Source organism: Tauraco erythrolophus, chromosome 17 (genome assembly GCF_009769465.1).
Source record: "Tauraco erythrolophus isolate bTauEry1 chromosome 17, bTauEry1.pri, whole genome shotgun sequence".
NCBI lineage: Eukaryota > Metazoa > Chordata > Aves > Musophagiformes > Musophagidae > Tauraco > Tauraco erythrolophus.
Window position 1 is genome coordinate 6,597,140 of NC_141481.1, and position 24,297 is coordinate 6,621,436.

A 24,297-nucleotide genomic window follows, 5' to 3' on the forward strand; every position below is an offset into this window, starting at 1 on the left:
TTAAGAAGCCATGACAACTGATCCTGGTAAAACTGAGTTACAATGAATTCAGAAGAGAGGTCACCATAATGAGGCATTGATATTGAATTCTTTACTTTTATTTTTTTGATCCAGCTCTGTGTTCACTTGAGATGATTCATTCTTGCAGTGAGTTCCTTCCAGGAATGATTCCCCACAGTCCTCAGAATATTGCTCTTTCTCTATACTATTTAAGTTCTTCTTTCTCTGTTATTACAGTCTCTTTTTGGCTGAAGTTGTCTTTGATTCCTCCTCCTGAATGATCCTTTTAAAAAAGCAAATGCAAGAGCAAAGCTGCTTATTACTGATGTTCACAAAGAGAATTGCTTTAGTAATTCTTTACTTCCAAAAAAAATTTTAAGATTATATGAAATACAGATTTTCATCTTTTCAACTAAGAAACTTGAGGGTGTGTTGATGAGGTCAGAGGAAGTGCAGCTGTTACTAAAACATGTTGTGTTTTCAAACCTTTACACTGGTTTATGGCAAAGCTTAGATGAGGCTTTGTGTGAAGGTGAAGTTTAGTAAGAACTTGGAAAACCATGTTTGGTAAGCTGATGGGCATAAGACAGTCTTTCCTAAGGAATCTCAAAAGAAACTACCTTATTTATCTTGTTTGTGAATGCCCTGAGGTGAGGACCAAGAGTTGCTCCAACAGGGGACTTCACATTGAGCACTGTACTGCAAATGGTCTAAAACTGCAGTCTTCTGGGAAAATTTGGCAGGTGTTAGGTAAGGACAGAATGTGAACAGATGAGCAAATGCCAATTACTTACTTACTCCTTTTGCTACAGAGAGCGGTTTTTTTAATGGTGTTTCCTAAACTGGCTTTTTTACTTACTCTTTAATGTGAAATCAAGCATGAAGACGAGATGACAGAATATACGGTGAAAGACTGTGTGTAGAACTCAACAGATCTGCTTCAAACACATCACTAAAGAACATGCAACAGAGGCAGACATCAAACATAGGCTTTGGGTACTGGAAAACAGAAGTATGCAATGTTTGGGCAGGTGTCTGATCCTTCATTGCAGACTTCTGTGTCCCAATATTACTTAGTCATCTCTCTTCATCTGTAACCACCTATCTGAGTGGTGAACTCAGGGGCAAATCAAAGCCTCTGGTGGAAATAAGTGAAAACTCGCAACTGTTTCTCCACTCACAGACAGTTTCCCTTCTAGTTGAAAAGAGCATTAATTATAACTATTGCCACCCTGTGGATCTACTTCTTCACTTTCAGGCAGAACGGGCCCAGGATTGTTATACTGGATGGACGGTGTTTCCATCTATATGTTAGGTTTCTTCTGTTACTTGGAACTGTTTGTGTGGAGCTTGATCACATTGTTCACTTATAGTATGTCTTTTTGCAGTGAAGCATCTGGGATTAAATAAAAGGCTGATCTGGGACAGCTAATGCTTATCTGATCTGATTTACAGTGAAGGAGAACGGGTTGAGAAATCAGACAATATTCATAACCAGGTTGCCAAGAGAGAGGGCGTCTGCTTTCAGTTGTGCCCTTGCTTTATGAAGAAGAGAAGCCACAGTGAGTGTAGCAGGATGAGGTGGGCAATGGATATTTGAACCATTACAGCAATAGCTGACACTAACTTAGTTGGGACTTCTTTTTTCCAGCTAAAATCCTGACAAAGTTTTGCTTACACCTGTCGAGATGCAGGTTCCTTTCTGCCCTGCAGTACTACCAGAGTATTATCATAGTGACTCAGTGGTAACATGTGCAGTGGGAGAAGTTTTTGTGTGATGAAAACAAGGATGTGAGTGGGCATGTGCCAACCAGGCAGTGGTATATAACTGCAGCTAGTGTAGTCATGCCAAGCTAGGCAGCTGGAAACCAGCTAAAGGCTGGTACAAACTGCCGAAGCATTAATGTGAGCAGTGGCAGAAGCCCATACATGTGGCTGTGCTACAGCCAGTTCAGGTGTGTCTGTACAAGCCATGAACATGCCTCGGGTTGCACAGCAGATCAGTCAGTGTCTGGATCGATGCCTACCTTCTCTCCTGGTTCTGCTTTTGTCTTGCTTTGTGCTTCTGAGAATTCAGAAAATGCCTCCAAGGTATGCTCCCCAGCATAGGCCACCTCCTGAAAAGACTTTTAAGGTTAAGTATTTAACTCTGTACACAAAATGTTGGAAATAACAGCACAATCAGCTGGAGGGTTTCAGGTTTTCAGCCTGACCAAACTCTAGACTTTTGTGCTTAGTTTAGAAAGCGAGAGCAGAGGCACAGGAGGTTCCAATGTCATCCGAAACTCAAGTGTAAAGAAGAAATCAATGTATATCTCTAAGAAGAAAAGGATTTGTATAAAAACTGTAACCATTATTGTATATTATCAGTCTGGGATCCTGCCAACTACTGACATCAATGTCTTTTCTGTGTTTAACAATAAACAATTGCAAGATATTTTGAAGTGTCCAGCCATGATATTCAAAGCTGTCTAAAGATTTTGATGGAAATTCAGATTCTGAAAAAGTTTTAAAATACACAATCCAGAAGTACCAGCTGTTGCACAGCTTGAATGTTCAGTAAGAGCAGGAGGAAGAAGAGCAGTGACATTAATTTTCTTATACTTCACCTTAAGTTGGGGGCTTATAGAGGATTTTCTTTCTCAAAAGTTTAATGGAAGAAGCACTTCCAGTTTGGAGCTTTAAAATTCTTTGAGTAGGTCTAGGCACCATACTGTATTTTATAGATTTCCTCCCCCTCCGTGCCTTTGCTCTCTGGAAGTATAAAAGGATCTTGCATAAGCCTTTTAACAAAAATTTGTAGCTCATGTGCATGACATAGGGAATTGTCTGCTGTATCCGAGTATATTTAGAAGTAGACAGATGCCTATTCTCACTTGAGTTCAGCTGACTTACTCCCACTGAGACCAATAATGCTGCGTTACTTTACGCTAGTTGCTCTTATGGCTGATTTGCATTCAAAGGGCTGTAAACAAAACACCTCGGTTCTCTGCTGAATTCACTAAAAGCAAATGCAGATTTGATATCTCCATTCAGTAACGTATTCTCTTGTGATAAAAAGTGTGGCAACCTTGAAGTTATTTGTTTTAAGTTTGCAAGCTTAAGTTTCTTGAGAAAGATTATTTGATTCCTCTAGAGGCAATTAATATCTCAGATGAGTCTTGGTTTTTATTGACTCTGATGATGGCTGGAACAGCTATTTCTCAGCGCCCAAAAGCCTGTAAAGCCAGAGAAGAAGCTGATCCCTGCACTAGTTACTAAGGATGTATGTCAACACTTGTCGTTACAGTAATCAGTGTGTAAGAGTATGTAAATGTTATTTTTTCTCATTTAATCCATAGAAACAAATAGAATAATCTTAATATCCATCTGAAAGCCTGCATGTTTTTCTCCTAAATTTGGAGTGGATGACACAGTGGATGAGTTGTTCATCAGCTTCACAGATGGAGCTCAGATGATGCCTGGTCACTCCCTCCTCCATGTAATTCATCAGATTCACTCTCTTGTTCCTTCAGCTCTGGCTATAACTGTTACCCAACACAGCAGCATTTGGTGCTTTGGGAAGCTGGGCACATGCCTAAATGCCCAGCTATAGATCTAGGTCTCTTAGCTCATCCAGCTCCACTTAGCTCCAGTTAACCTAAAGTGGCTCCTGATTTTAAAATGTTGTCAGGCATCTAGTTTTTCATCCACTGAAAGTAAGAGGATAACTTGTCATTAACTTCAGGAAAAGCTGAACCTGTTCCTAAACAGTCTAAAGAGTGACAGTCCACTGGAAAGAAGACAGTTCATAGCCTGGAGACCTAGCAGATATTTCTGTTGGAGGGTAGTATCTGATACGATCTCATCAGGTGAGTGTTTGGAAGAGACTGCATAGGAATGTGTTCTGTCCGTGACTTTGCCTTTGAGGAGGTGTAAGGGTGTCTGTGGTGGTCAGAGAACATGATATTCCAGATCTAGAAAACAGCTTTGGGTCATGTTATGTTAGCTGCATTTCCTTTGGTTTATCAGGAGCAGGTTCAGACTTCTTTACATGCGTTTTGATGTGCTTTCTAGAATCTTCTAGTAGTTATTTCATCTTTAGAGTTCCTACTGCTTCTGCACTAGTGTTCAGTTCATCCTTAGTCCTTAAGCAGTGTGAAGGATCAGTAGAAGTAACTGGAAAGCTCATGCGTTTGTGTTTCTAACACTAGCAAAATACTGAAGGCTAGAGAAGATATCTATGTGAAATCAAGGTTGCATCAGGTGTTATTTGTTGGACTGTATGTATTTCCTGTTCCTCTTTTTCTTCATTCTGAACATACCAGTTTCTCTTTGGCTCCAAGTCCCTTCTATCATTCTTTTCATGGCCAGAATAAGGGAGTAGGGATTGTAAGTTTGGGGCAGTGCCCATGCAGTGAAAAACATAGTAGATATTCTGAGCCTTGGTGTGTTGTGATACTACATTTGTATTCTGTGCTCTGACTTCAGTTAACTTCTAGAAAGGAACAAGTATATGTGGGAGAATTCCCGCTGTAACTGCTGGCTGGGTGGGAAATGACGGAGAGCTGTTGCAGCGACTGTGGATTAGCAGTTTAAGTGCGTCTCGGATCATTTATAATGGTCTGTAGTGAGTAAAGGCGCCTGTGGGCAGCTGTTGATATGGTGCCATAAGAAAGAACACTTGGGTCTGTGAGACTGCAGACACCTGTGGGTCACCTGCGCTGGCAGCCGAGTACAAGTTAAAATCTCTAAAGTTGAGGGAGCTGACATAAAACCGTGATGCACAAGGAAGAACTTGAGATTTCAAATACTCTTTAATTTCAGGGCATATCTAAGTATGAAGCAATCCCTTAATAGTTAATGAAAGTTGCTACTGGTATTTTTTGGCAAACTGACATTTATTATGAGCATTTAATGGGTTTCTGCTTTTCTGCATAAAGACTAAACACAGTGTGAGTGTGCAAGACTGCAGCTCAATTCATTAGAAGCTGTGCATGCACATCTGAGAGGAAAATCTCTCCCTAAAAGATTAAATGAGGACATGGGCAAATGTCTTAGAATTTAATTTAAGTTTGAGACTACGAAGAAAAATGAAAAGCTTAGTAATGTCTTAATTATAACAGTATCTTTGAATTTAATTTTTTTTTGCTTCAGAGATATTTTCTTTTTAATTAGATTATCTACATAGATGGAGGAATGTAACTAATATTTTTCTTTGCCTCCTCTTTCAGCAGCGTTTTCTCATTATTGTATAACATAGTTGATGCATTAGGTAGCATATTCTAAAGATCATTGGTCTTGACAACAAATACTTATTCCCAATTGAGGCTCCAATACTGGAATGAAGTAAAATGACTGGCATAAGTGTATAGAAGAAAGTTTTGGGATTTGAGTTTTGTGAAAATGTAGAGGATACAACAAGAGTAGTACCAGCATTTTAGAAGCTATAGTCATACTTGCTCCAGAAACAACTGGCACAGGGTAGTTCGGAGACTGTATATGTCTTGTCATGGTTTGAAGTAAAAGTACTGCAATGATTAGGAGATATCTGTAAATTCGCTCCGAGTTGAGACTGTTGCTAGAACCCAACAGGCAGATTGGAGGTGTTAAAACAGGAGAATGTAAGGCTGTAAGGACTTGTAGGTCCAAGTTGGTAGATGATACATAGTCTCTTACCACAGCCTCGCACATAGGAGAAGATGATAGAAGGGTTTGTCCTCTAATTCAGGTTCTTGACAGCAATGAATCTAATGTTGAGTCAATAAGGACCAAAGCTTTCTCGCATAAAGGACTCCTTTCTTATTGTGACGTGTGTGTACACGCGCGCATGTGCACACACACACTCACACATATCCCCTAAGGTTACACCTCTGTCTCCACATTCTTCCCTGACAGTTTCTCACCTGGTAATCTAGTCCAGCAGGAAAGAGTCTGAAGAACAGATAGCTGTCTAATCCAACGGGCAGGATATCATTTGCTGACACATCTATCTTCGCAATGATTATGTCTTTGTGATTTTCATATTGCTCTCCTAGCTTATCCCAGATTGGCAGGAGTTTTCTGCAGTTGTAGGACCAAGGGGCATCTGCAGATTGAAAAACCAAAGTAGAAGGATACAGTTTTGCAGAAGATCATGGACTGGTGCAATCACTAGGACCCGTTTAGCCCTTAAAGATAACATAGTTTTGGATTTTGGTAATGGTCAGTTTCTACTTGAAACCGTCCGCCCTTCGTGAATTTCATGAGTTTTCATGTGGTGATAACTAGCTATTCCCTACTGCATTTCTGATAGCAGTGATGCTTTAGCTCTGTTTAGCTTTTATGACTACAACAAACATACAACACTTGTCATATGACACTGCTGGAGAGATGTGCCAGATAACCCAATGCAACTCAAGTAAGCCTTGCATCATTCCCATGGTGAAATACTTGCCAAAAGCACAAAATGCTTTCTACATGCTGAAATTAACTGCATTGAAACTTACAACTGAAAGGAGGAGTTTGAGGTATGGTGGTGTTTTGACTCAGACCACTGCATTCATGCAGGTTAGCCAAAAGGCAAACTGCTGAGAAGCCAGTATGTCCTTAAATAGCATACAACATGGTCACAGTCCTTCAGTCATGAGAACAGTGCTCATACTCAGTTTAAATGGAATTAAAATTTCTGGGGCACTTTCCTGAATACACTTCATCCCTTTTATTAGCCTTTCATTTCCAGAGGACTTGGTTCAATTCCTGCTGAGATCAGTTTGTTCATGATACTGAAATGTAGAAGTAACTTGTGTGAATGAAGTGGCTGCAGCCAACAAGGAGGATTGCAGGAGCATACTACCTTTAAAAATTTCTGGAATTCAGGTCAGTACAGCTAGTTGTCTATATTTATGTTAATGCTGCACATTTGCGGTACTGAAGTAACAAAGGCACAAACTAATCTCTGCAGGCTGGTACGGGGATAGGACGGTGGTTTCTTGCTGGGAAGGGTCAAGCAGGAAAGCCACTTCCCTTGCAGACAGAGGAGGAAAAAAGGAGTTACGACTTGCTAAACCACAGCTCCTCTCTGGGATTTAATCCCAGAGCATTATAACCAGGCAACCTCACTTAACTGCCCCTCTGTCCTTGGAAGACAGCTTGACTCATACAGTGCAGCACATTGTAATGTTCCGTTGTACAACATGACGTTCTAGTGTCGTTTTGTCTTTCAACACTGAGATTTGATACAGCCTTGACAAATATTTACTTAAGGGATCTAGTGTTATTCAGAGCAACCCTAAGTCAGCAAAGGTATCACAGTGTTTCCATAGATATGACACAAATTTTTCTTCAATGCTTTCATCAGACAACAAAAATTCATTAAGCTCAGCTTCTGTAAAGTGCAAAGATTAGTTTAGTATGTAAACAGGAGCTTTCATTTTTCACGTTGAAGCAACTTGAAATCTGAATACAACAATAACACTTACAAAACATAACAAACACTGTCATGGTCGTATTGAAGACAATCCTGTTGAAATCCTGTTTCTTCTCTGAAAGGGTTGTCAGCCACTGGAATAGGCTGCCCAGGGAGGTGGTTGAGTCCCCATCCCTGGATGTGTTTAAGAATAGGGTGGATGATCTACTTGGGAATATGGTTTAATAGGGATTAGGGATGGTTGGACTCAATGATCTCTAAGGTCTTTTCCAAACTAGAAATTTATGAATCTATGAAATTCTTCCCAACAAGCACTTTGACAGGCATCTTGTCCCATTCTTCTGGAATTTCTTCGCTAGAGCGATGCGGCTAAACAGAAACAGAAGCACTGCTGTGAAAGTGCAGGGAGCACTGAGAAGCTGTACTCCAGCTCAAGTTAACGTGAGCCAAATGGGATGGTTCTCTACCTAATGTGCACTATTCCTGTATGTTAAATCTCTACATCCTAGCCAGCCTTTGTGTGCTACCACCTTCTCTCCCTTCACTGGGGAGCTGGGGTCTCGCACTCCTGCATAGTTGGTAGTTGGAATTACTTGTCCCTCTCTTCTATACAGACTCCAGACTAGATTGTCCGAAAATGACCCTTTGAAATGCATTGACATTCACTGTCCTGAATTCTTGTTGCCCAGTGTTCAGAAGCTAGACTACTGAAAAGCTGACCTATTGTGGGCTCTCAAAAGTCATGTAAAACACACAAGAAGGTATGTGTTGCTGCTTAAATCTCTGCCTTCACCACCAATCACAGTCCTCACATGACTTCTACAATTTACAGTATATTAGCTGGCAATTTCTGTTCTTTTACACCACAGCACAGTAGTAGAAAGACACACATTCCCCACGGAAGCTGTTTGTGGTGGGAATGTGCCACTCAAGCAGATCTTGGTGGAGAAGAGGAAGCATCTCCACCTCTTCTGTCCTCCTGCCCCCCTCCAACATTGAAATAAGGATCTGCTACTTGAATCTCTTAAATTCTGCCTGCTGTCAGACTACTTTGTCATTTCTTCTCATGATGGAAACAAAAGTAAATCACCCTGAAGAGCACTGAATAAGCAAAACATTTCAATGTATTTTTCACGAGTGTGGAGAATGATGCCTCATTATGACAACAAATACTGTGTTTACCATTGGGAATGATCCTCCTGTGAAAATGCACTTTGCTAAACTCTCTTACAACAAACACCAAATCTTACTCCACTCTGAAACTGACAATTTTCTATTTACTGGACTTCTCTGTAACCTCAGAATCTGTTGCAATCATTGTTTGCATCTCTTCCAGCTAAGGGAGTGAAATATCTCCATTACAGTATTGGAAAGATTGAGACCTAAGGAGTTTTTAAGCCACTAAAATACATCAGCTGAAATCAACTAAAATCAGGCTATAAATGATTTATCCAGTTTTTACGTAGGAGGACTGGAGAACTTTGTAGTCCACCTCAGTTGTTAAATACAGAGGAATGCTCTGTCAACAGCTGTAGATGACTGCGTTAGAGTGAGAGTAAATTAATAAACCGATGATCAGAACAGCACACTGTTTTAATTAAAAAATGGATGTTTTGCAAATTTGTTAGTGTTTTAGCTGGTGTAGTAGAGAAGCGTCTCATTAGTATTGGAAATACCTTTGCTTTTCCATTTAGGTAGCTCTGGCAAAATTCTCTTATGTTCTCCACAGTCACCTCATCTGCAGACATTTTGTACTTTGCATCGCTTGTCAGATTTAGGATTCTCACGGCGGGAAGGTCAACCTCCCTGATGCGAAAATACTCAAAAATTCGTCCGTTCCTTGTTTCATTAGTATCCACCGAGACAAACATTATCTGATAATAAAGACAGAGTCATGCATCTGGTTGAGTCATCCAGCTTTGGTTTAGCCATTTTAGAGAAATGGACCATGGAGCTTGGCAATGAGTGAGGATCTAACCTTAAATGCAAGGAATTGTGTAGATCCATTTTTGGTCTCAGTCCGACAACCAGCAGCTCTCTGGACTGTATCATACCTTGATCCAAGTTAATAACAAATGCTAGAGCAGCCAGAGGGAATGAAGCTTTTCCCTCTGTCCTTTCACAGTGGTTTGCTATCACCTATTTTAGTAACACTTCTAAATTACTCCTCAAAGCTCTTACTGCTCTTCCTAATAAATCTTAACAGGATAAAAGAGCTGAAACACCTGTAATCCATGTGTCTTTACCAATACTAATGTGTGATATTTTATTACAAGATGACTTGCCGTTCTTCAGTATCTCATGTAAGAGCAGTGTCTTGGAGCAGGACTAACGCCACAGTGATTTACAATGGAAAACTGAAATGCTTCTTTGTATGACTGCCTATACCTGTTTGTGTACATGCCAACGTGTGCTGCAAGCAAGGCCATGCAGATGCCTTGCAATATTTCTCAGGTTTTGTAGCCGGTTCCATCTCTTGGTTCAGGCAGTGACATCCTCATGGTGGCAGAAGCTGCCAGAACCTTGCTAAAACTGTCTTTGGTTGGAGGTTGCTCCTGGAAGATAGTATTTGTAAAATCAGAGTTATTAGGAGCAGATGGAATTAGTGTTGATTTGTGTGATATTTGTGTTTTAAAGGATCATTTTCAAGTGAAGTTTATTTTTCAGCTTATGTCTTTAAGAAATTCAAAGAATAGTTACTGAAACTGTTTTTAAATGATTTTGTAGACTTAGAAGATGGACTGACAGCAGTGTACTTTTACCAGTAACATCAATGAGTGTTTTTCCATTGATCCTTTGTCATTCATATTTGGAAAGCAGGATTCGGCATTACAAACCTTTCCTCTAAATTCCATGGCAGCAGACTTGTAGTTTTCATGAATCTCATTGAACATCTCCGAGTTTGTTGGAGTGAACAGCAGGATGTGATTTTCAACAGGGACATCAAAAGTCTTCACAGATGTCTGGGAAACAAAAGACTCAACATCTGTTCCACTCTTTGTAAGCAGAACAGTGAATCAGAGGCTCAGAGTATCATTCAGTTCTGCTACTGCAAATTTTACTTTTAAGACTCAGTTCCCAATCATTTCCATAAGTTTGATTATTTTTTTTTCATTGTTTTAAAGAAAATAGGGAGAAGCATCAGCAGCTGCTGAGTGTTTTCTCTGTTCTAGGGAAAAATCTTCTTGTCTTTCATAGATTTTTAGTCAGAAGGGACTGTTATGATCTTCCAGTCTGACCTCCTGTATAAGACGCACTGAAGAATTAATGCTAAAGGTGTGCTGAAAGTAAAGGGCAGCGTTACCCAGGGAGGCCCAGCGGCAGGAGCTAGGCCTGGTTGAGGAACTTCCTTCACTTCTGGATGGCATCAGCAGCTTACATCTCCTTCCCTGCACAGAGCTGCCCTTTTTCTCATACCATTCCATGATTAGAGGCAATGGAGTGTCTCCCAGGAAAGCAAGTTATTTCCACGTCTTTCCCTTCCTTCCTGCACTACTAGCAGTTTTATTACTGGTTTCTTTCTTCCTTGTCTTGGTCCAGAGTACCCACTGCTGCATGGCAGTGGAACGGTTGGAGTCAGGATAGGGACTGACCTTCCAGCCTCTCATTCTGCCAGGTTGCTGTAGAAGCCTTTGTGTTGGCTCCATAAGAAGGAGGTGTTTGCATGTTCAGGCAAGTTCACTGTTTCGCCAGCTGTTCCCTGTTCCCATCTCCTCTAAGAAACAACATTGCCAGAGGAAAGCATCCTCTGGCCTGGATTAGACCAAGAGCCACCTGTTGGGTTCTGCTGATGTTTCTAGATGTGTTCAGGACTGGCCTAGTCAAACAAGCAAACAGAATTCTCAAATGCTAAGGAGCAGAGTATCTCCCTAGGTCTTTTTCTGCATGGGTTCCTGTCTTTCCTGTCTTTCTCTTGTGGCTTTTGTTAACATAGTGAAATACACATACCTCAAGATTATATTCAGTGACCAAATCCAAGGTAAAGGTTTTCATTAGCCTCGTTAGATCCAGTTTGTTCTGTCTGCCATCTTCAAGCACTTCATTATGCACTGGTTTTCCCTTGGACAGATAGTGAAGTTTGTGAGGTTGTTTGCCTTATCGACTATAAGAGCAGAGACTGTCTTTACTCTAAAATGCTCTTCTCAGCTTTGCTGTTTTATGATCCTCAGTAACTGAAATTCTGTAACTTGTAAAATAAACGTCACAGCTAGATTACAGAACAAGATTATAGCTAAAATTCAAGGTACAGCTGACAGTTTTAATTTGCGCAGTAGTCTTAAAATATTGAAAGGTATTTTCTGTATCTATACACACTGACTGTGACACATGCTCACTCAGAACGTCCTTGGTCTGACTAGTTTATAGCCTACATGTTGGTGCTACTTCTGTGTAGTTTTGTTCTTTTTGTTGGCCACTTCTGTTGTGGACTGGAAGAAAAGAAGATTCCTGGCCAAAAGCAACACAAAGGAAAAGAGATGAAGGTCTGCAAAACTCACTGAACCTGGCAGCATGTGTTGATTAGGACGTGGGCTGAAAAATAAAGACATTTATCCAGATCCTTAAGCATAAATTAGGAGCTTGAATGTAGGCAGCCAGATTGAAAATAGCAGTTGTCCAAAGGTTGCTGTTTGCCTCCTGCTTGTCTCTCTTGTCTGTAAATGTAATATTTTTTTGTGTTAAGCTGTCTGAATTTCAACTAGGAAATTATTCAATCTGAAAAATTCCTAAACTGCCATTTTCTAGCCCAAAGGTGCCATGGTAGCTCACTGCACCTTGCCTGCTAGGCTTGCACTCCTACCTTCTTAAACACAACAAGAGTGTTCTTTTGGATGCTGTAGTTAGCACAGATGTCCTTGCTGGCTGTCATCCCGAAAGACATTTCTGGCACATCTCTTGCTGTCTCACAGAAATCTTCCACACTGTCATTGTGAAGTTCCTAGTCCCAAAAAGAATATTTATTAAGACTGTGTCCTGCATCCTGTGAGGATGTGTAGGAGTGAGAGCTGCAGGTGAGGCAGGCCCCTAAAGGCTTGTGAGGTAGAGAGTGTAATTGTGAAGTGGGTATAGCTTTCTCTGGGAGATCTTCACAATAGAGTTGATCCTAGGAGTGCTGTGACGCCACTAGTGCATTCAACTTTCCAGCTAGTGTCAGCTGGCCTGGGTCAACTTGGATGGTGTATGGTCCCCTATGTCCTTCTTGCGCTCATCTCATCTGCCCTGCACTCCCTGGCATTTCCACACTCTGCAAAGAGTTCTGCAGATGGGGAAGGATCATGCCAAAAGCTGCTCCCCTGCCGCAGCTCATCTGCACAGCTGGCAGGATGTGATGGATTAGAGAGGAGGGCTCTCTGCTTGCAAGAGGACCTGACTGATGGTTTGGTGCTTTGACTGAGTGCTCTTCAAGGCAGGGACATTGACTCCTACATCTGTCAAACAGTCACTGTGCTGTCCACCCTCAAACTAATAGTAAATAAGGATGATGAAAGGCAACAGCACTTCCAGATTTGATTTAATCAGACAATTATTTCATGCTAGTTGAATAGTAATTTATATGCTGAGACTTCCCAGCGCATCCTGGCACTCACATTTGTGAGCAATCTGTGACTAATAAAAGGCCAGATACAGCTCTTTATTTACTTGGACACTGTTTTGTTGGCTCCCACCCATTAAGTTTCTGACCTAGCTCATGCTCATCTATTGTCATTTCAGCCCCTGAGTGAAATCATGGAGTCCAGTCAAACACACCCACAGGCAATATCTGCTATCAGTGTGATTCAGGGAACTCTCCAGCATCTCTGTGATAGCAAGGGCTTCCTAATCTGGCCCAGCACTGGAAAACTGCCTTCTTTCATAAGTGGTTGCAAGCAGATTACTGCAAAGCAAAATTCTGGGCACTGAGCATTTTCACAGTTTGTCCTATTATGCTATATGTGTTTGCCAGCTCTGTTAATATGGGGCGTTTTGGTAATGAATCCTGTTCTCCACATCCATAAAATTTGGACTATCCACTGTAGCCAGCATGTTTGGGACTTTATCGGTTTAGATATGAGTCCAAATGCTGTGCTTTTAACTGGGCAGAGAGATACCAGAATAAAAGTCTCTTTAGGTAGAGAAAATCCTTGACTGAATGTTCCAAATATTCAAGGGCACATTGAAAAAGCAGGGAAAAACTATTCCTGTTTTACTGACTTCTGACTGCATGCCTTGACAGCTAAAACTTATTTTGCACTGTGTGACTATTTTCTGTATCATTCAGCCCCAAATCATAAGAACCTTATTCTGCTCTGGAAACTAGTAGGAATTTGCTTGAGAAAGGACTACATGAGTTGAATCATATGCAGTGTAGTATGTTATGACTTCCCATCCATGCGCATTTCTTAGCTGGCAGGAGCTAAAAACCACAGTTAGCGTGATATTCATGGAGCTGTTCTCTGCCCACCTGAGTTTCACTGAAGTTGTTTAAATCATCAAATGGAAAGATGAAGAAAAGGCACTCCAGTATATTAGTCAATATTTACTGCTTTTTTATGAACTTAAGCAGGAAGGAAACATTCCTTCACCAAAACAGCCTGCAACTATTCATGTCTATGATTTTACACCATGTTTGAATAGAAATGCAGTGATCAAGTACCCCTAGATTTTTTATTCATAGATTCATAGATTTCTAGGTTGGAAAAGACCTTAGAGATCATCGAGTCCAACCATCCCTAATCCCCATTAAACCATATCCTCAAGTAGCTCATCCACCCTATTCTTAAACACATCCAGGGATGGGGACTCAACCACCTCCCTGGGCAGCTTATTCCAGTGGCTGACAACCCTTTCAGAGAAGAAATACTTCCTAACATCCAACCTGAATCTCCCCTGACTAAGCTTATGCCCATTTCCTCTTGTTCTATCTCCCATCACTAATGTAATGAGCCCTTCCCCTACCTCCCCACCATCTTTTCTCAAGTATTTATAGGCCGTAATCAGGTCTCCCCTCAGCCTCCTCTTCTCCAGGCTAAACAGCCCCAACTCCCTCAGCCGCTCCTCATAAGTTTTATTTTCCAGCCCCTTGACCAGTTTGGTCGCCCTTCTTTGGACTCGCTCCAGGAGCTCAATATCTCTCTTAAAGCGAGGGGCCCAAAACTGGACACAATATTCCAGGTGCGGCCTCACCAGTGCCGAGTACAGGGGCAGGATCACTTCCCTGCTCCTGCTGGTCACACTATTCTTGATACACGCCAGTATCCCATTGGCCTTTTTGGCCACCTGGGACACTGCTGGCTCATATCAAGCCGGTAGTCAACCAACACCCCCAGGTCCTTCTCCGCCAGGCAGCTCTCCAGCCACTCCTCCCCGAGCCTATAGCGATGCTTGGGGTTTTTATACCCCAAGTGAAGGACTCTGCACTTGGCCTTATTAAAGCTCATGCCATTGGCCTCAGCCCAACGATCCAGTCTGTTCAAATCCCTCTGAAGGGCCTCCCTACCCTCGAGCAGATCGACACAGCCTCCCAGCTTGGTGTCGTCCGCAAATTTACTGAGGGTACATTCAATCCCCTCATCCAGGTAGATGGATCCGTTTAGATCCGTTACAACTCTGGGCAGGGATTACAACTTTTTGCATTTGGAGACTCCAGTAGCAGTGTAACGCACACTAGCAGTGGGTTAAGTCTCTCCAAAGAAAAGGATGGAGTTAAGTAAGGATAGGTAGGTCAATAGCTCTGCCCTCTTCCCACCAGCCACCAAATTTGGGACGGTTTGGCAGAAGCCCTTTCTTGAGGATACAGGAAACCCTGTGACCGGGGCTGTGCAAACAGTGCTGTAGCATCATGCTCTCAGAAGCTGCTCTCAGAGTGGTAGGTCTCTGTGCCTGGGTACCTGTTCAGGAAAAGTGCTGTGTTGGGAGATGTTCTTATCTCTGCCTGGGTTGCTTATCTAGAAGTGCAAAAACGTAGATAGAAACAATTTAATTAAAAAAAAATAAAAAAAACCTACACAGAGAAAACTGAGGGCCTGGGTTTTTCAGGCAAGTTCTAGGTCTTTTGGATGTGTGGGATTTGGTGGCCATGACAAGCAGTATATCCCAAAGACAGAGTAGAAACCAGCCTTTTGAGTTTTCCAGTGAATTACCTTAAAAAAGCCAATCACTGCCAGATTGTCAGCATGTATGATGGCTTCAGCCTCATCAGTAGAGTTGATTAAAACAGTGCTAGGTCCTGTTCTTCTTTTCACCCATGTAATAAAGGCTGAAGCCTGTCTGACTCCTGAGGAAGGAAAAGAGAGTTAAAATGACCATAAAAATGAATGACAAATTTCTGTGCAATCAAGATAGAGGCAGTGGAGGTGCAGAAGGATGCTGAATACAAATGGACATGGGCTCCTTAGGACTGAGGTCACAGCTGATTCAAAATGGGCTTGGGGCATCCAATTTCAGCCTCAGGTTCTAGTCACCATTTAAACTATTGCTGACTCTAGAAGATCAATGATGAATTGGTACTGTTTTCTGGGACCTCTACAAACGGCTGTATGTCCAATTAACTGCTTAATCACAGATGGAGAACAGAGATGAGGAAATTCAGACAAGTAGAAAACCTGCTCTGCAAGATTTCATGTGTCCCAAAATCACAGTAAGCTATAAAGAGCTATCAGCCTGAGGCTTAATCCAAAATGACTTCAAACCAATTGCAGATTTTATTGAACTATCTGTTCAATTAAATTAGGTGTCAAAATTGTTCCTTTGGTGCTGCAGAAGGGATCTGATAGGCACAGAGACAGGTTAGAATTCCTCTGTGGTGCTGCGTCTTCACTTTTCAGTATAAACACAAGAAACCAAGCTGAAGTGTCGAAGTTGTCCTTTAATTCTGGATTGTTCCAGCTTTTGGGTTCCAATTACTACTGCCAGTTTTACTGAGATTACAGTCAATCTGTGTATTTGTTAAATTCTCTTTAAGCTTTCAGGAGTTTTAGGAATCTTGAGTCTCTTTAAATAATATATTTTCTAGCTATCAGGTTTTCAAAGGAATTGGAGCCACAAATTGAGACTCAGGAGATGAAAAGTAAAGGCTGTAAAGTAGCCCTTTCACTTCTGCAAGTATGTCATCCTTGTTGGACCAGAGGAAGAGTCCAGCAAAGAGTTAATGAAAATTATATATGTAAAAGAAAAACTCTATATGCCGTGAAGTGCCAGAGTCAAGATGTACAGTACAAGTGGATTATCGAAGATGCAAGTCCTGGTACTGTGCATTTTAGCAATATGACAAGATCAAAATTGAGTCAGACCATTTTACTGCCATCAAGTCATTTCGCAGCAGGCTGCGCTGCAACTAGTTTAAAATACTCTTTTCTTCAGGTGAAGCGGGCAGGCATCTGCTCTGGAGTGTACAGGCTGCAGAGCAATGCACAGAGCAGTATCTAGTGGCCACATAGCGCTTGACTTCTGCTGTCTAAATGCAGAATTGAGCTCTGGCAGCTTATTTCAGTGATACAGTCATAGATTCATAGATTTCATAGATTTCTAGGTTGGAAAAGACCTTAGAGATCATCGAGTCCAACCATCCCTAATCCCCATTAAACCATATCCTCAAGTAGCTCATCCACCCTATTCTTAAACACATCCAGGGATGGGGACTCAACCACCTCCCTGGGCAGCCTATCCCTCAGCATATTTTTTATGTGGTTAATCTTTTATTTGGTTGCTTTAAATTGCCTATGTAGCTTGTTTCTACTGGCCAAATTCTGGCCTTGGAGTTGCAAATGATGATTTTACAAAGCCTAGTACTTGGCTTTCATACTAAGTCCATTGCCAGAACAACCATTCAAAAGTCCCCTCTTCCATATTTGAGTTAATTTCTGAATTTAAGTGAGGTCTGCAGTTTCTTTTGTGGTATGAAGTATACCAAGTTCTGTATGAGAAGTCATTGGGTGGTCACTGCACATTTCCAGTTGCCAGTTCTCAATGGTTTTAGTCGTATGCGATAGGAGAGATTTTACTAGTTTTTATACATAAGCATTTACCAGTCAACAAAATGTAATTCGAGTCGTTATTGGTGGTACATGTGCTCTGAGTGGTTGATGCTATTTTGTACAAATCACAGAGCAGAAGCCAGTTTCCTAACATCTCGCTAGTAAGTGTGTCTTAAATAGCAGCTCTCTGCTGAAGGGTGACTACACGCATGTTGTGTTACGATACTCGGCGTTCACCGGTTCTCACAAGCATACCTGTCAAATAGGTTTACCAGTTGAAAAGAGGTTTTCTTGTCTGTGCTATGGATTTAATCAGAAACTGAAGGTAGGTGCTTTCACTCTCGTGTATCAGCACTTCTAATAAAAGTTCAGTGTGGCAAATCACGCTTTCAGTGGCATTTGTGCAGAAGCTGCTGTTTGCACAAGTCTAGATGATAGGAACTTGGTAAGAAATTCAATAGCAAGGAGGAACGAGTTACTAAAAATACTGAAGATCAGCTTTTAGCAGCAGCAGCCACAGGGGGCTCAGCAGTTAAAGACATCAGAGCACTCGCTTGTGTACAGGCTCAGGAGGTAAACTTTAGGTTCCTTTTTTTGTTTGTTTGTATTAAACTTGTGACTCAGCTGTATCTAATCAGAGTATGCTAACAGACACTTGGCCAAGTCATGCAGTTTTTGTCAACTCTGTAAAAGTTCATCATTTTAGGCAAAAAAAGAAGTAAATGTCTGTCTCATATATGCTTTCAGTGAAAGAGGAACTTTAATAAGGCCTGGATTTCCCAGAATTGCTCAAGTCAGTCCTATTCCAATATGTTGTCTTTGCTTAATAACTTTCCGTAAAAGATTTCAAATGATTCCATGTTTTTTTCTGAGCCACATATGAGCTCCCTCTGATGGCTAAATTGCAAATTTTTTTTGCTTGTTTTAGGAAGTATATCTGTATATTAAGCAACTTAGTGAATTCACGGTTCGTTGTTAGATGCACAGAGTATTGCTCCAGTCTGCTTCTGTAGGCATGCTACTCGTGGGAATTGCAGTGAACCAAAAAAAGTACAAATGGAGCAGGCTTGGGACCAAATTTTTGTTTGGTGTAACTTATTTGTGTTTATTGTGGGAAACGGGAGTAAGTCGTCTTGTTAGGGTGATTCTCTGTACTCAGTGGAATTACGCCAGCAATGAATTTGACTGCCTGAGCTAAACACAGAGAAGCACATTCAGTTATACACTTGGGAAATGAATTCCAATCCAAATTCTTGTATTGGAACAGAGGTAATTGTATATTTAAAACCAGTTTGCTACCTCGCATGTTCTTTATCTGAGCATCTATATTTTTCTTCTCAGTGGCATAATAGATAGATCCTGTCATTACATTTCATTACCTTGTCAGTGCATAAGACAGTTTACTTTTGCAGTCTATGGGATCTTTCCTGCTGCCATCCACAAAAAATTTCACAGTAGGAAGCTCTCCAATATTAAATTCTTTTCTCGAATCATATTGGTGTGTGACATCAATTTTGCCAAATAGTATTCTTGGAGCTTCTTTTTTAAGCTGTCGTGCAGCCTTAGCAAATTCTTCAGACAAAGTCTGAGATTGAGATGATTGAGATAAAGAAACATCTGGAAAGGGTCAATCAAAAGAGAACGGGTTACATAGGCTGCAGCTTGAAGCTTTCTAGTGGACGTTGTTGTGTCAGGTAGTAGCTGGAAAGGTTGAATAAGGTCTTTTATGACTCAAATAAATGAGAAATTATCTTTACTTTTTAATTCTTTGTGTTGATGCTGATTGTTCACCACTCCACATGTCCTTGGACCAGTCACAGTGAACAACTAGTAGGATTGCGATAGTCTGCTGTTGGGAAGAAATGACACAGAACTAAAAAGTGGTTTGGCTGAGTGTGGCGGGTATGAGTTAAAGGGAGATCAAGGACAGGCTTAGATATTACTCACATTAGGACTCTCTGATAAGATACCATTTTTGTAAGCACTTCACTGAGGCAAACCTTTGTAATGCAGAAACTACTTTTCCAGATAAGACATGGAGGAGGGAAGAAGAGCCTAACAGAGTATGGTCTTTTAGAGCTTGGAGGCTTGTTTCTGCAGGCCGTGCTGTGTGCCAGCCCTTCTCTGGCTGGAATGGCAGTTGTGTGTTTGGAGGAAGAGAAGGGCCACCCTAGTCTGGGCCCTAGAGCTGTAGGTTATATTAACATGAAAAAAGGGTAAGAGAAACAAACTAGTTAGACATTGGCTGCTCTGTATTCAAAGTCAAATAAGAGGTAAAGGCCTGAAGCTTTACTGTTTTTCAACTTGGATTGAAAAGAAAATGAATTTGTCTCCTTTTGATAAAATTGAGATACTTGATCTTCTTAAATTTATTATAAAGAGCAAAACCTTTTACTTTAGATTCTACACAGAAAATTTTTCCTTTCACCAATACACTTTTCAAATAGGAACAGATGAAAAACATCCAGTTAATCTTGGTTTCATCAATTTATGTGTGGTTTTGTGTGTATATATGTGTGCATGTATATACACACATTCAGATATATACTTACACAAGCAAGCACACGTAAGTGCCAAAGCATAAATCTAACAAAGTAACTGTCCTTTGTTCTTTCACAAAATTACAAATGCACTTCTCTACAGCCTACCTGGTGAGGACATTGCCCAACATAATTATAACCAAAAAGTGAATGCACACTTTTATGTGAGTTCTAATAAATGAAAGATAAAGCCAATAATCTAACTCAGTGCTGAGTTACATTTCTTGCATTATTCGTCATTATCCTGGGTCTGAATCCCAGCCATCAGTCATTTTCTTCCACCAAACTGCTACAGTGAGGAGTGTGAAGAGTAACATTGAATAATGCTATTTTCTCAAACATTAACATGGTAGCGCCTTCCAAATTCTCCCACATATAAACCCATCTTGACTTAGGCTCACAGAAACCCCAGCACTGCAACAGCTGCACCAGCTGCTAACATGCCAAAGGGCGTTCTTGTTAGTAGAACAAAACTTGGTGTCTTTTCAGGGGGCACTCACATACTATGGTGATGAATAGAAGGTGCTTCTTTAATAAAGTAAATGAGCCTTAAGGAGTCAGTCCAAAGCAAATTGTGTTTAATTGCCTGTAAAATTACTGTTTCATCAAATAAATTTATTTTGATTTTACAGAGAGATGTTCAAAGAGATTTTATCCTAACTTCAATTTCCTTTTTCCACATTGTAAAAATGGTCTTACTAAACTTTTTGCAATGAGTTTGTAATGTATTATCTCCTAGCACAAAAAAAAATGGAGTACTATCTCCAGTTGTATCTCAATATACTCTAGAGGTAACTGCAGAAAACCATGATACCTATTAGAAGTTCTGACCTGTCAACATAAGTAGTGTGTCTACCCTATAAAAATACTGCTGCCTCTAGGGATCCTGTGTTGAGCCTGTCTGAAATATCTGCTTAAAATTATTGCAAAGATATGTGGACTTTTGAATAAAACATGAGGTACCTGCTATGCAATTTTAAAGTGCTGATACACAATGATTGCACGCGGCAGGGTTAGCCCAGAACTGTTCGACCGAGTTACTGGGCTTTCCGAGAGGAAGGGTGTCTCACGCTGGACAGAGTGCTGTTGCAATAAGGAGCAGGAAGCCACGTAGCAAGTAGGGATCCAGCACCTTCTAGCTAATTCCGAGGCAATGTTTCACACCAGAGGCAATTTCAATATAATGACTTTTTCCTAATAATCTAAGGTTGCACAGCTATTTTACCACAACTGGAGGAGGGTGAAATGCTTATTGCACAATGAAATGGGACTCTCTTGGGAAGGGGCAGAAAAAATTGTTGAACTCCAGACAGAAGCTGAAGCCACATAGAGGCTTTCCAAATGTACAGGTAATAATAAGCTTTATAGACATAAGACATGTATGTAGATTGTCTGGCATTTTTTAGGATCCCTTTTTCTCTGAAATATTTCCATTCCAAAGTGATAAGACTAATCTCTTATCACTAAATAACCTGAATAGGCAGAGTTGCAGATAACTAGTAGTGTAATGAGCGTGCTTAGGTAATGAGAGTTGGTAGAGTTGTTGGCTCCTGACTGGAGGTGGGAAAAGTGCATGACTCCATCCCATAAAAAGTAATCTCTGCACTCAGAGACCAGGAGAAATCTGAGTGCTATTAACCTGATAACTGCGAGACAGAAGTTCAGCCTTCTTCAGCAGACAGATAAAAACTGTTTCCTTGACTACCCAGAAAACGTGTGGAAACATCCATCACGCACCTTTCCCCTGCTCTCCTGAGTGATTAGACTCCTCTTCAGCTTTCCATCAATTCCTTTTCATTCCACTCATTCTCTGTTTGCCTCCCAGGTGCTTTATTTTTCAAGTTGCTTGAGTGTTGCAGGAAATCATCACTCCTTTTATTTGGAGCCTTTTCTTGAGTTTTGTTTCGCTTCCTCTGTTTTAGATTTTTATTGACATCCATCGCTTCAGGCATTGGGGTGAGGAAGCAGCTGCTGAGGCTAACATGAGCATCACAGGCTTCAGACTCGAGGAGAGTTGAGCGCCAGTAGAGTATGAGGACAGACACAGATGAGAGGTAACAGAGTTGGAGGTAAGGTCACGAGGGAAGACATGCCTGGATGGTGGGACATCCGTGTAAACCAGTGTGCTGTACCGCAGCTGCCAGAAGCGGGAGGCCCTTCAAAGGCTGTCAGCTCAGGAACAGCGTTGTATTAACAATGGGAGAATGTCTTCATTATCAGAAGTTTTAGTGGTATTGTAAATAAAAAGAAGGATAATTCAGGGGTTTGTTGAGATTTTAAAATTTTTTTCCTAGATAGTGGGTTTGACCTCTCTTTTGGAAGTGTTACTGAATTCCCTCCCACCTTGGTCATTGCTGTTTTGTGAAGTGCCCTTTTCCAAAAAGATGTGAACCACCGAAGGAGCATCTTAATAGATTGCCACCATTTGATCATGGGTACAGAAGATCCTGAAAATAAATTATCCAGCATCTGATTTTTTATAGTTCAAACCGCTAGCAGTCTTGTTCTAGGCAATGTAAAACATTTTGTGAGAAATGTCCTGCCTCTCTGAAGAACTACAGCATGACTGTGTAAGGATCAAGAACAAGGTGGGGTATCATCATATGTCATCATCTCTGTCTTAGAAAGTCAGTGTATTTTGCCCAAAGCCACACCGGATGGATATGACAAAAGTGGGAAGAGAACCAGAAAACTTGTACTTTGAGAGATTCTTTCTCTTGAGCACATCAACAACCTGAGTAAGCTGCTACTTTTTTCTCAGAGCAGTCTACTGAACTAAAGTATATTGAAATGTGTACAGAGAAAATTTTTGATACTTGAATGTGTTTAATGACCCTAAAGCATTCCTGAAGTGAGTATACGTGACAGCATGAGTTCCTCCTTCTTTAGGTAATTGCTGGTGGCCTCCAGTTTTATTCTGCAGCCTACAGTCTAGTGATTGCTGCAGTCGTTGTGAATATGCCTGTTGTCCTGCTAAATACTGATTTCCTTGCTGTTAGTTTCTGTCATGGTCAAAAATTATTTTAGCGGTCCTACTTTTTATCTTCTGCGTAGGCTGCTTTTACAGTTTCACTACAGATACATCATTTTCTCTGTAGAAGACTTGAGATGAAGGATGGATTTGCATTTAACAGTCAGAGTGGAAGGATGTGGACCTTGCAGTTGCAAACTTTCGTGTGTGACCTTGGATTCTCTCATTCTCTTCTACAGTGAGATACAGCCCATAATGTCCTGTGTCAACCTCTGTACTTTTAAAAGGAGCTAATTGAATGTTTGCAGTTCACTTGAGATCTTCTGCTATGCAAACTTGGAGGATTATTCTACAATTTGGATCCTTGAGAATTATTCTACAGTTTGGATCCTTGAGAATTATTCTACAATTTGGATGCTTTTTCAAAGCGTTCAATAAAATGAGCTTGTGTAAGGGACACCTTACATAAGGGACCCATGCTAATCAGTAAGTCTCTGCAGCAGGCAACTGGAACATCATCTAGTGACCCTGGTACATGTCCCAACATCTATTTCCACTATCCTGTTCATTTTTATATGCATATTTCGCAAACAATTTAAGTGACTCTTTTCAGAAGATTTGCTCCTAAAAGACTGACACAGATTTCTGATGAAGCCTACAGGAACAAGGCACCCGTGTTCCACTATCTTCCACACCACGCTACGTTTCTGTAGGAAGCTTAGTTGTAAGAAATGCCTGTTCTGAACAGTTTCAAACTGTTTGCGTTCATCTCCTGTGGTGAGGAGACTCCTGCATGCTGAAATCAGTTCTTAGAACGGGAGTGAGTATGCTTTGGATGTTGGCTCCATGAGTGAGCTAACCATCTGATATACATAATTGATTTAAAATCAGTCATGTATTCCCTGCTTCCTAGAAATCCCCCTTTTTATGAACTGTATGTATACATAGGCAGCAATTTCTTGGTTTTTTTCAATAACATCACCTTCAGCTTTTGTGCCTTGGAAAGGAGATATTCGTCTTTAAGAGTAAGCCCCATCTTGCCTGTTAAATGTCATTATCTCAGCACAGATTGTCAGTCACAGGCTGCAGGAATCTTATGACTGACCCAGTGCCTCGCTGGTTATACAAATGCTCTGCTAGAAAAGGTAAACATCACTTCTTCGTAAATGAGATTGCACTTGGCACACAAAGCACCAGCGCAAGGTCAGCACCACTTACGTGCTCATCCTTAGGTTATCCTTGTGTTTCTCTAGGAGCTGAAAACTTTTCACTGGAAAGGACAGGAGCAGGCACTCTCAGAGATCTGGGGAGTCAAACATTCACTGGTGTCTGCGCCTTTTCCTGGATTCTTCTGATAGGTGGGAGAAAGTGATATTAGCATATGCCCTGCACCCGTTTTGTGTTTCCGAAATTATGCCAAAAGCCAAGTTAAAGGATTACAGAACTAGA

General features: G+C 41.0%; 1 protein-coding gene across 1 annotated transcript in view; it reads right to left on the reverse strand.

Moving 5' to 3' along the window:
* Window positions 1–205: 205 nt before the first annotated feature.
* The window catches only part of PDILT (protein disulfide isomerase like, testis expressed), a 28,469-nt gene continuing 4,377 nt past the window's right edge, over window positions 206–24,297 (reverse strand). Inside the window, exons 2-12 of the mRNA XM_086622480.1 lie at window positions 18,742–18,954; window positions 15,505–15,638; window positions 12,186–12,323; window positions 11,336–11,446; window positions 10,225–10,350; window positions 9,064–9,261; window positions 7,687–7,756; window positions 7,440–7,490; window positions 5,886–6,067; window positions 2,028–2,117; window positions 206–283 (exon numbers count right to left, since the gene is read on the reverse strand). Coding sequence (XP_086478606.1) covers window positions 206–283; window positions 2,028–2,117; window positions 5,886–6,067; window positions 7,440–7,490; window positions 7,687–7,756; window positions 9,064–9,261; window positions 10,225–10,350; window positions 11,336–11,446; window positions 12,186–12,323; window positions 15,505–15,638; window positions 18,742–18,954 — 1,391 coding nt within the window. The remainder of the gene's footprint in view (window positions 284–2,027; window positions 2,118–5,885; window positions 6,068–7,439; window positions 7,491–7,686; window positions 7,757–9,063; window positions 9,262–10,224; window positions 10,351–11,335; window positions 11,447–12,185; window positions 12,324–15,504; window positions 15,639–18,741; window positions 18,955–24,297) is intronic.